This window comes from Mytilus californianus, unplaced genomic scaffold (genome assembly GCF_021869535.1).
Source record: "Mytilus californianus isolate M0D057914Y unplaced genomic scaffold, xbMytCali1.0.p SCAF_2, whole genome shotgun sequence".
NCBI classification, from domain to species: domain Eukaryota; kingdom Metazoa; phylum Mollusca; class Bivalvia; order Mytilida; family Mytilidae; genus Mytilus; species Mytilus californianus.
The window spans coordinates 52,643,399-52,658,688 of record NW_026262668.1 but is presented as its reverse complement, the minus strand read 5'-3'; the positions used below and the strand labels follow the sequence as shown (position 1 = coordinate 52,658,688).

At 32.8% G+C, this 15,290-nt stretch overlaps 1 protein-coding gene across 1 annotated transcript; it reads left to right on the top strand.

Moving 5' to 3' along the window:
• The first annotated feature begins 1,499 nt into the window (after positions 1 to 1,499).
• Positions 1,500 to 14,716, top strand: LOC127729999 (Golgi-associated plant pathogenesis-related protein 1-like). Its single transcript, XM_052238004.1, has 4 exons — positions 1,500 to 1,806; positions 8,821 to 8,982; positions 12,198 to 12,320; positions 14,297 to 14,716. Exons 1-4 carry the CDS (start codon positions 1,794 to 1,796, stop codon positions 14,464 to 14,466), a joined length of 468 nt encoding a protein of 155 aa, XP_052093964.1. The 5' UTR covers positions 1,500 to 1,793; the 3' UTR covers positions 14,467 to 14,716.
• Positions 14,717 to 15,290: the final 574 nt, after the last annotated feature.

Below are 15,290 nucleotides of genomic sequence, written 5' to 3'. Positions count from 1 at the left end.
CAACATTGTCAGATGTAATTTCTGATTTCTCGTCCAAGTACTTAATGTTATGCTATTACAATTCATTTTATCTAGCAAATATAAAGTAGCTGGGAAGAATAAATCAGACAGCTTAAGGTAGCACGGTAGTATTTGCATTCCGGAATTTAGGTTGCTCTTTTGTGTACCCTACCTAAGTCAATGTATTTGAACAGTGTGATTGGACAAAAAATACAGTATCAACTGAACATATTTTCCCAAACTGAGGGATGAATCAGGTGTAGAAAAATATGAAATAATTTTTCATACAGGTGAAAATGAATTTTTGAGATTTTTTTTAAATTTTGTATTCACTGCATGATAAAAGACCTAAAAGCACTAGTGGCCTTAGGTTTATAAAGATAGCAAAAAAAGTAAACGGTCATGATACATATTTAAATTCATTTCTGAAAATTATAATGAAAGTACTTCAGTAAACTGTGTACATAGAATTTTGGGCAGTGCTAGAAAGTGGTGAAAAGTTTAAAAAGGCTATCACTATCCCTTATGGGCCAGGAAATACTACCGTGCCACCTTTACTATTCTTACTCTTGGATCGTCTGCTTTCTGGTGATTAATCAACGGAAATGAACCAGTGTCAATAATCGAAAGTCGTACTCGAAAAGGCTGTGAAATATTTCCGTTTCAAGACTTCAAGACATTTAAAAACACTGAACATCATTTAAACTTTTTATTTTATGATTTTAAATTAAAAAAATATAATACAAATGGTTTAGAAAATTGAAACCGGAAGTGAGCGTCCCGTACTAGGTCATGGGCCAATACGGCTTTTTTTCCGTATTGGTCCCCGTATTGGCCCTGTCCTTAAAGCAATATTAACTCTTGATTTATATCGACAGGGCAACGTCATCAGTATTGCGCATGCTGATTTATCTGTATTAGGGCTGATTTGCTCGTATTATTTAATAAATTAAAATATATCTCTACATCCAAAACTATACAAGTCATGATGTAATGATATTCGTTAAGTAGGAGTTACCTTTTAGTAGTTGAGTACGTGTACCCTTTAAATTGTATTGTCTTTGACAATTTACATTTTCAGAATCTACTTATATTCTGTAATGTAATATTGGTTAACCACACCCAAAAAAAAACCCGACGTAACAATTTATTCCCTGTTAGGTTTACGATAAAGCTTATGTGTCACAGAGTTAAAAAGTGAAGAACGTGTAAACAGCTAGTGTTGTATTAAAATTATTTTTGTTTAATTGCATGTCGACGTTTTCAATAAAATAGCACCAATGAAATTGAGCCAATTGCGTTTAACTTTAAAAATAATTGCACCATCATTTTATAATAAGATGAAAATGGATCTGTTAAATTATATTAAAAAGTTCATTTCATGATACTTTTCCTCTGAAATTTTACCCCGATGAACAAAAATAGATGAAAAATGATACATGTGAAATAATTACAAGTCATAAAAAGTATGGTTAAGGTGAAATAAAAATTACATTTAGAATGTGATCGTAGCTATTGCATGTACCATCAGACCGCCATTATGTCAGAATGACACACAATGATATACGATCAATAATTTTACGAATCGTTTCTCTATATTTGTAATTAAGATACAGGTCACAGATTTGAAAACAAATATGTTTTGTAGTGTAAGAAATCTAGTGTTGACAATCTGATCGTGGTCATGATTAATGAAATGAACATATCGAGCGCCCAGGTAATGTGATAAATTGGTAGAATGATGTGAAGTAACCAATGGTTGATATCTCGTTGGAAAATAATCAGTTTACTTAATGGATGAGAAGGGTAAGTGTGTTTATTAATTATGATTTTAAGTATTAATGAAAATGGATGTCATTGTCCAATTCTTTCTCTTCTGTGAAACATTTATATAAAGATGAAGAAATTGAAGGAAAAAAAGCATACGAGATACCGTCAAAGAAATGAATATTTGTAAAACATCTAGATGAATTGTAAAGCAAGGCGGATCTACATCGTTAGACTTGTTAAACATGTTAAAGCTCTTTTTGTAGTTTGCGTGATTTATGTTTTTTTCACGTTTCAAGTATGCGTTTTTTTATGATGTAACTTTTGGGTATAAAGATGGAAAATAAGGGGGAGCCATACTCAAGTCTTACACCAGAACATACATGAAATATTTGTCACTGGACGTTAAGCAAACAACAATAAATCAATCAAGTCTTTCACGGTTCTAGGGTAGCATGTTGACAAATCAAAATTTTAATGAAAAAAAAATAGGGAAAATACCTACGAAACTTAAATTCTAAGAGTATAAGAAGCAAAAGATTCCGAGTATTTTATTTTGTATTTTTTCTTCTTCTTGAAAATAGCACCTTAAGTTCATAGCGAATAGCAGCACAGATTTTGGAAGTATTCAAAACCTATAAAGTACAATGCAAGCAATGTATATCTTAACTTCACAGCAGACACACTAATTAATAATACGTTCATAATTCTGAACATAGCATGCAATCCTTTCTATACCAATTAAGATGTGCTCTCTTCATAATTTATACAGTCTTAGAATGTTTGTTATGTTTAATTACGTGAATTTAGATGTTGTTAGTACAAAAATGCTGAGACGTGGTATGCTTGCCAATGAGAAAACTATCCACCAGAGACCAGAGTGTAAAGAATGATAGGTCACCGTTCGGACTTCAACGATCAGCAAAAAGTAAAATAACAGAAATACCGAACTCCAAGGAAAATTCAAATTGGAAAGTCCCTTATCAAATGGCAAAATCAAAAGCTGAAACACATCAAACGAATGGAAAACAACTGTCATATTCCTTATTTGGTACAGGCATTTCCTTATGTACAAAACCCATGCTGTATAGTTAACCAGAAAAATGGTCATGGCAAATTCAAAAGAAAAATGAACGGTTTTGTAAAATATATAAAGAATAGAGAATAATGGTAAAAAGAAAAGAGAAAAATTACCTTGAAGAATAAAAAAATACAGAAATAAAGGACCCCCACCCCCATTTTGAGACCCTCCTACATTGGATAGTGGTGTAATAGCGGAATATAAGAAGAATCTCTAAATATTAGTTTGAAAGGGCTTTACTCATCATATTGGTACTAAGCACAAAAACTAACAAGACAAAAGTCACAAAGTACCTATCTAAGAGACTGTACTCTTACATCAACGATCAGTATACTCCATATTATATAGTAAACTGTAAAAAGTTTCGGCAAACTCAAAAGAGAAAACCAACGGGCTGATTTATGCTGAAAACAAATTAACAATAAACAAGTATGACAGAAAGCAACCAACGACAACCACTAGATTTCATACACCTGACTTGAGGCAGGGGACATAAAGAATGGGGAGGGGTTAAATATATTTGTGAGCACTCAAACGTCCTTTTACATGGGACACGGATGTAACAGAGGATTATGAGAAGAAACTCTAATAATCGGTTTGAAAGGGTTGACTCATCAGATTCGTACTAAGCACAAATACTAACAACAAGACAAAAGACACACAATATCGATTTAAGAGTACTTGCTCTTACTTCATTATATTTTTACAGTCAACTACTCTCCGTCTTCTTCATTTTACATATATATATATTATGTGCTTATCATTATCACACACACAAAATGTGTGTTTGGGAGTAAAGGGGACAACCACTTGAGTTTTTCGGAGGGGGAGGGATTTTGAAAAATTTATATCCTTCCGTGGTAAGAGCAAAAAATAAATAACCTTGCATAAGACATAATGAATGCGAAAAAAGCATGCGTAGCAACAGATGAAAATGAATAATCAATCCGCAAGAACCCTCCTTGCCCCTCAGAATATCAAATGATCGTCCAAAAAATATGAATTGAAAACACCACGGCAAAACTTGATTGAGATAAAGAGATCCATTAATAATCATATAAAATCACGCATCAAGATGACATTGGGTAATATTGAAGTTGAAGAACAAATCAAATGAATGATACCCATTTCCGTGCTTTCTCAATGTGTAAATGGCAGTTGTATACATAAACAAACGACGGACAACTAATGAGGATGGTCAATTCCAATTATTAAACAGAGTGCAGCATCTGTATCATGTGTATACAATAATCTCTAATATACAAATTAACAAATCAACAAATAAACTATATTGTAAGTGACTGAACCGAAGGTGATGCAGTACGTTGTAATATGAGTTGAGAATAATAATACAGCATAGAGAATATTTTTTATTTGATCCTTCTGACTAAAGTTTCCACATGTTCCTAGCATTTGTAAATTTTTCTTTCCCAACTCTCGGCTCTAATAAATTCGGTTGAAAGCATTTCAAGAAAGCTCATCGAACGCAACAAAATTGAGTATTTTTTGCTTGATTTATATATGCATGTCTCTTGTACAAAAAAACAGTGCAATAATCAACAAAACATTTACAACATTATACAATAAAGAAAAAATGCTATCTCTAGACAAATTCCTGGACATAGTTTCTGGATTATTATTGTAGTCTTGTAATGCTTATCTCAGACCGTTTATGATGTCTTTACACCAAAGTCGTAGGGTGTATACTCATTGATACTTTAGTCTGGGAGAACATGATGTATAATTGATCAGTTGTGATTAGCATTGAACTGTCTTTCAGTTACTATAATACTCCTTTTTACATCGCGATGACCGTGAGGGCATTCCGATGTATTGTTGCCACAGAGATTTGACTTTCGTTTTTGACTGGTAACCGATCGTATAAATACGCGGACATTATCGTGTGCAAAATAACATTACTTATCGTTTGTTATAAATTCATTTCTTCAATGAATACTCATAAAAATAATTTTTTTTAGAACATAAATTAATAATTTGAAAATGTTTTGTCGTATAAGTAAAAAGTCCTTAATGTCAGAAAAATTGTGTTAACGCATGCGGAAGAATATCTCAAGAACGCTTTGCGGGAAAATATGAATGCCTACTCAAATCCAATCTACTAGAAAAATCGAATTATTACACTCACTTTCAGGTATAGAGATGTGATTTTATTTTCTGAGACAAGTGCTTGTGACCATCCACAAGAACTTGCGGTCATCCGATGTTCAGTACTTCAGTACTTTGATTATCTTTTGTCTTTATGTAATTATTTTTTTTGTGTGCTTCGTAGCAATCTGATGAGTCAAGACAATTCCAACTGAGTTTTACAATTCGTTCTTATGTTGTTCTTATACACCACTGTCCGATGTTATGATGGAGGGTTGAGCGCTCACAAACAGTCATGTTTAACCATTGAATATGTTCCTGTCCCAAATCAGGATCCTGTAATTCAGTGGTTGTCGTTGGTTGGTTGCTGTCATGTTTGTTTTTCCTTTATTGGTTTGTCATAAATCAAGTAGTTAGTTTTTTCGTTTGAATTGTTTCACGTTTTGTTATGTTAGGACCTTTTATTGCTGACTAAACATTATGGGTTTTGCTCATTGTTGAAGGCCGTACGTTGACCTATAGTTACTTAAATCCAGTTCATTTGGACTCTGTTGTATAGATGTCTCATTGGCAATCATACCACATCTCGGATTTTGTATTTAAAGCTTGGCTTTCATTCTGAAAAGTTACAGAAGTACTTATATATCCGGAGTAAAAGCAGTAGTGATCCTGTTTAAATAAGAACGAATTTTCATAGAAATGCGCCGTTTTATGATTGAGGGTTTTCATGCACTTAGTCAGATTGACTTTGGAACCTAATTAGTCATGTTAGTATAAGTGAAATTACAGAACTTGTAAAGTACAGAGTTAAAGACTTCAACCATATCTAAATTGGCAATACATGCATACAATTGTCTCATTAACGTTTAACACTAATCTCATTTCAATCGTACAAAAAGATGCACGTCATACTTGTACAAAACATAAACTTTAGTCGCAAACAAATGAACTGTCATATTAATATGAAAAATGTGTACATAACATTTCTATCATTTCTGCTGTGTCAGGTGAAATATTTTTTTATTCTTTTTGCTTATTCATTGCATATTAAATAAATTTAAACAAATACCGACTTATCTTATCACAAAATACAATCTCCATCTTATACATTGGAAAGCAAATAAAGTAAAGCTTTGTTTTGCAATAAACATGCGCTTGTTTTAAATGAAAATAAGCGACCCCTCCCAATATATCATATACAGATGATTTAGATCAAAAGGTTTATGTATTGTGTAACAAATAAGGTTGTTATGTTACCATAAACAGAAGCTTTTTTAATTTGATATACTGAAAATGATTTCGACAATCAAAAAGGTCAAACAAACACAAATAAACTATGACAAACGGTTGAGTTTAAGCCACATATCATTTAGTACTCATTCAACGCCCGATTCGAACAGTGTCAAATATATTTTTAATTGATTATCCTTTTTTTAAATTTCACAGCAATTTACATTTAACATTACGTTCACAATTTTACTTCAAACTACGAAAATATTTGTATCCCATGTCCTAAAATAAAAATTTTAACGTATATAAAGAATTATAAATAAAAGGAGGTGTAGGTTATATGTCTACACGTCAGCAAGCAAACAACACAAAAAAGACAACAAAAGACATCTATAGGTAGAAGATATGCGGACTTCATAACTTTAAAGAGAGTATCAAGGGTTGATTTTTGAAGAACGATATAAAAGTGAGAATTCAAAGGTGACCGGAATAACAAGAAAAAGACGAATACGAACAGCAAACCGGAAGTGTAACAAAAAGTAAAATAACAAAAATACCGAGCTCCAAGGAAAATTCAAAACTGAAAGTCCCTTATCAAATGGCAAAAGTTCAAACACATCAAACGAATGGAAAACAACTGTCTTATTCCTGACTTGGTACATTCATTTCTTTATGTAGAAAATGGTGGATGAAACCTGGTTTTATAGCTAGCTAAACCTCTCGCTTGTATAACAGTCATATAGAACAATTACTAAACTAAACTTTTGCAAAGTGAACGTTTAGATCATGTACAGATAGTAAAAATTGCGGAATAGAAAATAGCACAACAAGAAGGGTTATATGTTTACTAAACACTTCCTGTAAAGTTTACTTAGAAATGTGAACCATCTGCCCAGTCAGTTATTTCTTGTGACGTCGAGGAATTAATGATATTGGATTTTGTTTTTAGACATCAACATTGATTATTCATTCATAGATATTGTAAACGTTGTATTAGAAAAACATTACCACAAGTACAATGGAAAATTGAGTGATGTTTATTCAACGTCCAACGACAAATATTTCATTGATATTCAAGACGACACCACGTTAAACAATAAATAAGTCTAGAAGGTTCTACAAAAATGGTCTCAAAAGAAAGTGGTTAATTTGGACCGCTGCTGGAAAAAGATGGCATGTTGAGAAAAGCGAAAAATTCGTTTTACAATGGATCCCTTACAGAACCGTCAAAGTTGCTGCAAGTGTTCCTTTACGTACGGAGAGTCAGTAGTCCTTTTCACAAAAAATCTTAAGTGTAAAATTAATCTTACGATAAAAATATTTAGTTGAATTGTTAAGGAATATTTTAGACTTACGATAAATTTTACACTTAAGATTTTTTGTGAAAAGAGCTACTGGTATCGAATATATCGTCCATATTCCTACCTGACATTTATAAACCATGCTCGGTCAAAAGGGCGCACATCATCTTGCATCTTCTTACTGTCGGACAGGAGAAGTCCTGTCCTGCGTTTCACAAAAATACATTGCGACTAAAATAGATCGTAAGCCATAAGCATTTCAGAAAAATTACGATAAATAAAATTTTATTCGGTAGTTTTTCTGTGAAACGCAGTCCAGGTGACCTTTTTTCCATATTCCCGTCAAGCACTTGGGTGAAATGGTCTTGCGTATTCTAATTCAATATCGAATGTGCAGAATTTTCTGTTTTTGATGTTTTTTTTTTTAATTTTATTTCATGATTGCACTCCAATATGACTGCATACAGAAGATGTAATTTTGTAATAATTTTATTGTGGGTTACTGTCTCATGACGTACACTCTACATCATCCTTATTTAGAATTTTTTGGGTGTCGTCTGATATTTCTTTTCAAAATTTTGGCCTTAAATGAATACAGTGTATGGTTTATGGTAGAAGTGATGGTGATGGTATATGAATTAGAAGAAACTGTTTTACATTTGTAATTTGTACTTTGTCATGGTTCTGTATTTTTTTTTTAAATCTAACCCATATGTGTTTAATTAAGACGTTTTTATCAAACTTCATGGAGTGAAAATATCTGTTTAAATTTCGCTTCATTTCATTAGATCCTGCATGAACTATTTGCAGCCGTAAGACTTTAAGTCAATAAGAATGAATCAATCCGTTTTTGATTTTTTGTTATTAATGTGTTTTTTTGTTTCATAATTATTTCTCTTCTGGTTTTGAATATGTTTGTCTGATTGATTTTTTCATTGACTTTATTTTGCTAACGGTTATTGCATTCATATCCAGGTTGACTTCGACTCCACTCGAAGCAGCAAGTTATTGGGTAGGATTTGAAATTTTTTCTTACATTGATTCCTTATGAAAATTCCTTAGCATTGTCGCTTTGTTTTCTAACCACAGTGAAAGCATGTTCTCCTAAATGTTTCTTCGATTTAAATGTACCCTTTCTACCATATAAAGAGGGACGAAGGCTGTATGAAGACGTTTGTTATAGGAAAACATCTGCTTTGCACTAAATAGAATATTTTAACATCCTCCCACTTAGTACAATAAAGTTTGTAATAAAACGCCATTAGCTTTTACTTTTAAAGTTTACGATGTTGACAACATAAAAATGCACAGTGGATTACATTTAATATATTGCAGTGTGTGCCGAGTTCAGAGATGAAATGGTGAAATCCCATAATACACTGCGAAGTCATCATGGAAGTAAACAACTGAGAATATCTGAAGACCTGAACAGGGATACTCAGATGTGGGCGAATATCATTGCAGACAAAGGATATGTTCAGTTCAGTGAATTTCCTGGTATTGTAGACTTTTTTTCTCTCTCCTTTTTCTTGTTGCTAGCTATCAATTTATGAACTACATATCTAAAGTATCTTAACACTCTTCGTTACTGCCCTACACACCAATGGCATACAGGGCAGTAATTAGGTAAGTAAGTAATATCTAAAGTAGTCGCGTTAGTCTAGATTGTATAACATTACCAATCTAATTAAAATATAGAACTCGGATTCCGTTATACTACATACTTAGTATAACGGAATCCGAGTTTTATATTTTAATTAGATTGTAACAAAACAACCCAGAGGACAGCTATTGATATTCCCACAGCAAGAAATGTTGGATGGTGTTGTCTATTGACTATCATACTTCGTCTCCTTTTCTTATAATGTACGATTAATAATCGTAATATTCGTTTTTTTTTATTTATAATTTCCCCTTTCTGTCACCAAATAATAAATAAACTTTGCAATTCTCTGTAGATCTCTAATATTCTTTTTAAAAAACGCAAAAATCGCATGATTTATAAACAATTTGAGATTGTAATTGATTGATTGACTTAACGTCCAGGCAAACATGTCATGCATATCAGGATGAGAACAAATTAATAATAAATTAAATAGGTAATAAAAGTCGACCAGTAATGAGAGCGGGAATTTAGCCCGGTTGCCACTGGTAGTAAGGGTGATAGAAAAATTTGGCTTGCAACAGGCCAACTAATTAGGATCTATAACCGAGTTAGTACAAGTGCTCAAGTCAAGAGAATAACCCTTCTTATAGCAAAAGTTTTACTCTACTAACAAAATTTTACCACGCCCCTTGCAAATTCCATGATTTGGTAACTTAAGGGAAACCCCAAAAATATAATTCAGAAAAAAGAGGAGATGCACAATGGTATTATAGGATAAAGATTCTCAAAAAGTTTTAATAAACTCTAATAAGAGGTTGGAGTTGCGGATAAAAAATGGGTACCCTCTAAAGCAATTGTAAAGTCTATGATTTCCTAAGGAAAATTCTAAAAATTAATCGGATCAAAACAAAATATGAAGTGCACAATACCATTATATTTATATGATTAAGATTTTGAGAAAATTCAATACATTATAATAACAATTAAGGAGGAGTTGCAAATACAAAAGGAAGCAATCTATGATTTGCCAAGGGAAACCCCAAAATGATTTGGATAACAAATTGGTATAATTTCTGAGTATGGCAAACTTAACCCAAAAATTTATTCGAATGAAAAAATGAAATACGAGGCGCAAAAGAACATCATTCGAGTAAGATTCTGTGAAAGTTTCATAAAATTCTGTCAAGCGTTTCATTTGTGGACAGCCGTCTCCCCCATTAATATAAATCGCCCGCTTCCGCTATACTATAAAATCAACAGCAAATTCATGTTAATCAAAAACTGATTCTGCATGTTATAAGTTTTGTGTGCTCAAATTTCTTCCTGACAAAGGCACTTTGATGCATATGATTTTTACATCGGATGACCGTGAGGGCATTCCGGTGTATTGTTGCCACAGACATTTCTACCCACGTGGCTTTCGTTTTTGACTGATAACCGAACGCAAAATAACATTCCTTATCGCTTGTTAAATATCAATTTCATCAATAAATATTCATGAAAATAATTTTTAAGAACATAGATAAATGATATGAAAATGTTTTGGTCTTGAGAAATATATATATCAATAACAAATCAAGAATACCGAAAATTGGTGTTAACGCATGCGGAAGAATATCTCAAGAACGTTTTGCGGGAAAATATGAATGCCTACTCCAATCCAATCTATTAGAAAAATCGAATTATGACAGAAGAGTGGCACTGCACTATTATTAGCATAGTAGAATAGAATGACATACACATGGATGAAAATTATATATGCATGTAACTGTTATATACAAATATCAATATAATATATAACAACAAACCAGAGTATCACTACAATATAATAATTATTACGGTGAGGTTGAATTCCCTGTCATTTATTCATCATCCACGCACGAACTTGTCTCAGAAAAAAATATATCTATGTATACCTTAACCTCACTTTCAGGTATAGAGATGTGATTTCTTTTCTGAGACAAGTGCTTGTGACCATCCACAAGAACTTGCGGTCATCCAATATCCAGTACTTCAGTACTTTGATTAATATTGTTTACTAACAGATAGTTTAAATAAGTGAATAATGGGTCCTAGATGTTTGGTAAAAAAACAATACACTCTACATATAGTGGACACAAATGGAGATTGCAAAATACTTTAACAACGTTTTAATTTGAATTTTCGCCCCTTCTATTGGCTACATGTTTCACCAAACGGATTTGAATATATAAGTAGAGTAAGACCCATTGGTGACCTTGGGCTGTTTTCTGCTCTTTGGTCAGGCTGTTGTCTCTTTGACACATTCCCCGTTTCGATTCTCAATTTTATTTGTCATTTTCAAACATCCAACAAACATCTTCAAACTAGAGCAAAAAGTAGCTGGGTTATAGAAATAAGATGGGTTTTTGCCCATCTAGCAGAAAAACCTGTGCTACGTTTGGTTCCGTTTGCCTGTGCGGGTTGTATAAATACTTTGTCACGTGCAGTAGAAAAGGTGACGTTAAATCATACTTTTGTCCATTTTAACAGATTGCCATGCTCTCTGCACGAGGAAGAACCCTTGTAATGAGGGTCGCACAGGTGTCATTTTGCAAGGGAAACTTCAGTTGTTAATCATAATGCATCTTTTTCCAGAGGAATTCTAAATTTCCGGCCGTCATTTGGTCAAATCATTTTTAATAACTTAACTGTCCTGAATAATCATGAATCATTTGCCACTGTAAGTTCAGCAAAATAACAACCAATCAAAATCTCTGTATGAAGTAAGATAACGAAAATACCGAACTCCAAGGAAAATTCAAAACGGAAGGTCCTTTATCAAACGAATGGAAAACAACAGTCATATTCCTGACTTTGTATATGCATTTCCTTATGTAGAAAATGGTGGATTAAACCTGGGTTTATAGCTAGCTAAACCACTCACTTGTATGACAGTCGCATATAATTCCATTATATTAATATGCTCTTTAACGTGAATTATAATACTCAATCGCAGTAGAATAGAACGCTATTTTTCAATTCTTATTGTACAACATCGTTCAAATAAAATATCTGTTTCAAAATTACTTTTCACTGATTAAAACCCTTTTTGAACATTTTACAATACAACATTTAATTTCCGTAGGTAGAGGTGAAAATGTAATATTTGTGGAAACGAATGGACAAAGGCCGAGTGGAGATACCGTCACAGAATTATGGTATAAGGAAATTGAAAACTATGACCACCTACACCCACAATGGAATAAAGGTAACTTTAGGCAGTAATCAACCTATTTTTATGATTGATTGATTGATTGATTGATTGATTTATCTAACGACATGTGAACACACATGGACTATATCGCGGTGAGAACAATTTAAAAAAAATGCCAAAAAAACACTTACTTTTAACTTACTATTGACACAGGGATAATTATTTAACAGCTGGCCCTTCCGAATTACATAACTTACACCCAGTTTCTCGTGGTTTTTGAGTTGCTCAGTCTTTATTTTTTTGTGAAGTGTTGAATGGATTGTTGTTTGTCTATTCGTCTTTTTTTCTTCTTTTGGTTTTCCACAATGAGCAAAAACAATACCGCATTAGTTAGTTATACAAGGCCCCGCAATGACAAATGTGAAACAATTAAAACGAGAAAACTTACGACCTGTTTTATGTACAAAACAAAAGAAAAACAAATATGACATACAGCAACAAACGACAACTACTCAATTACAGGCTCCTGGCTTGGGACAGTTGCATACAGAATATGGTTGGGTTAAGCATGTTTGCTGGTGCCAACCCTCCCCTTACCTTGTAACAGTGCAACATAAACAGTAAAAATCAGTTGAAAAGGGCTTAACTCATCAGATCGATACAAAGCACATATCAAACCAGAGGTTCTACAATTACTAGTATGAGAGATAGATTAAAAAAAAAACAAGAGCGTCATTGCATATGAGATATAATTCTCTTTTTCATAATCTAGCTTGTTACATGAATTGCACTGTATTATAACACATAGTACAAATGAACTTATGATAAATTTGCCCACACTTTCATAATCCAGTTTTCTACATTGTATTTTGTTTTCGTACATGGAATAAACTGTTGTGTGTATTTCTGATTTGATCCCAGTTAGATAAAAACTACTCCTCCCCCCCCCCTAAAAAGCGAAAAAATAACAAAAACAAAATCAACCAAACAAACGTTTGTAATAACAAACACACATGTAAATATCCAAGTTGGAGACTCATTGACTTAAAATAAGCTTTTATCCACTAAGCATCTTTGAAGGTACTAGTACTTGCAAATATCAGAAATGTACAACCGCGTTGATAATCAGGAGTATAAACATTGTTCCTTCGCCTGAGAGTTTCTACTCTTCCTCAATGAACATCCATTTAGCGTGCAGGATGTATAAATACGCAACCACGTTCGACAATTTGTCTCTCGATTTTTTGGCCTCGAGCATCACTGAAGGGACAAAAATTGAAAATACTCTTCTGGTGCAGAAAAATGGCACCGTTAATGTTATCGTAGCAGTCAAAAGATACAGATACTCGAGGGGTGGTTATACACTTGCATTTGCAACATGAAGAATTACTTGCATGAAACACTGTGAATATAAAAAAAAAAAACACGAGTGCACGTTAACAATGGATTTCCTTAATTTTGAACGTGTTTATCCAATTATAATTTGCATAGCTGATGCTACATACGAAACAACTAAAAGACGCTTGGAGTGTTCATGTTTTGTAATTTCAATATCCACATGCTGAAATATCCGTATCCATACATCAGTTTTACGCGGCTTGTGTACTACGGTCACCGTCTATTCAGTGTTTCTCGTCTTTTATATAGATTACACCGTTGGTTTTCCTGTTTGAATTGTTTTACACTAGTCATATTGGGGGTTTTTAAAGCTTGCTGTTCGGTGTGAGCTAAGACTCCGTGTTGAAGGCCGTACTTTGACCTATAATTGTTTACCTTTATACATTGTGACTTGGATGGAGAGTTGTCTCATTGGCACTCATACCACATCTTCTTTTTTAAATGTATTATTCCCAATATTATATTTTTTTATAATCACAGACAGTTTGGGGATAGTTCCAGAAAAGTTTATTGGCCATTGCATGCCCCACACCTAGTTCATGTATCGACACTAATGGTTCCAATTCTAAAGGTTTATACACTGAAATATATTTTCATATACTTATTGGTCTGACTTCTAATTTATTTTCCAGATTCGATGAACTTCACACAGATGATATGGAAATCTTCTAACGAGATAGGAATTGGAATCTCTAAAGTTAAAGGACAGAACAAATACGTTATTGTTGCTCATTACAAACCTTCCGGTAATATCAATACTCCAGGAGAGTTCCGAAAGAATGTATTACCGCCAAATTCTTAAAATAATACAAATGATAAGTTGAAGAATGGTTATCAACAAAGATACACGTGACAGAAATTCTTAGAATGTGATTTAGAAGTGTAAATGTACAATGTAATAAAGGCAAAGTCGATTATTCAAGATCGTCATCATAGGTCTTGTGAAAATGCTTCCATGCATACGAAATGTAATTAACGAGTGTATTTGTTTTTTAATTGTCGTTCATTGTATATTGAACAAATATGTAATATAAATAAATATACAAGTCATTTTTACATATATTAATATACACCTATATTTATTTTCCCTATTTTTCTGGGAAAAAGCAAAATTCCGCATTAATACATGTATTAATGCTATTAATGCTACTCACAAAATTTCATTCAATGTAATTTTGATAAAAGTAAATTACTGACATGACGCGTTTGGAATGATTGTATTATCCCTAAGCGTCAACCGCAATTTTAATAGAAAAAAATACTTAAAATATAAGTATCAGGGTACAACAATCAATATTGATTGATTGGTGATTGCTTTACGCCGCATCCGCACAAAAAGGCTATATTGCGGCGTGACTTAAAATATACGTTTTGATCCCAAAATGTATGCAGGTTAATAATGTACACCTTCAATTGCGTGATATGGATGGTGAAACCAACAGCAATAATTTTGATTATATTTAACATTTTTTCATACATTGAAAAGTACGAGTGTGCTTTTTAATGAAAAAAAGGTGCTGTGTCCGAATAACGAAAGATTACAATCATATTTCGGAAAACAGGGTACAACCATCTGATATTTTTTTTACGCAATAATATTTTAAGTTGCATAAATATGGATAAGAG

What these genes read in the sequence shown, in the direction of transcription:
- LOC127729999 (XM_052238004.1), top strand. An exon ending in TCAGTTCAGTGAATTTCCTG is followed by an intron (nt 8,983 to 12,197) that starts GTATTGTAGACT and finishes TAATTTCCGTAG; the next exon opens with GTAGAGGTGAAAATGTAATA. An exon ending in ACACCCACAATGGAATAAAG is followed by an intron (nt 12,321 to 14,296) that starts GTAACTTTAGGC and finishes TTTATTTTCCAG; the next exon opens with ATTCGATGAACTTCACACAG.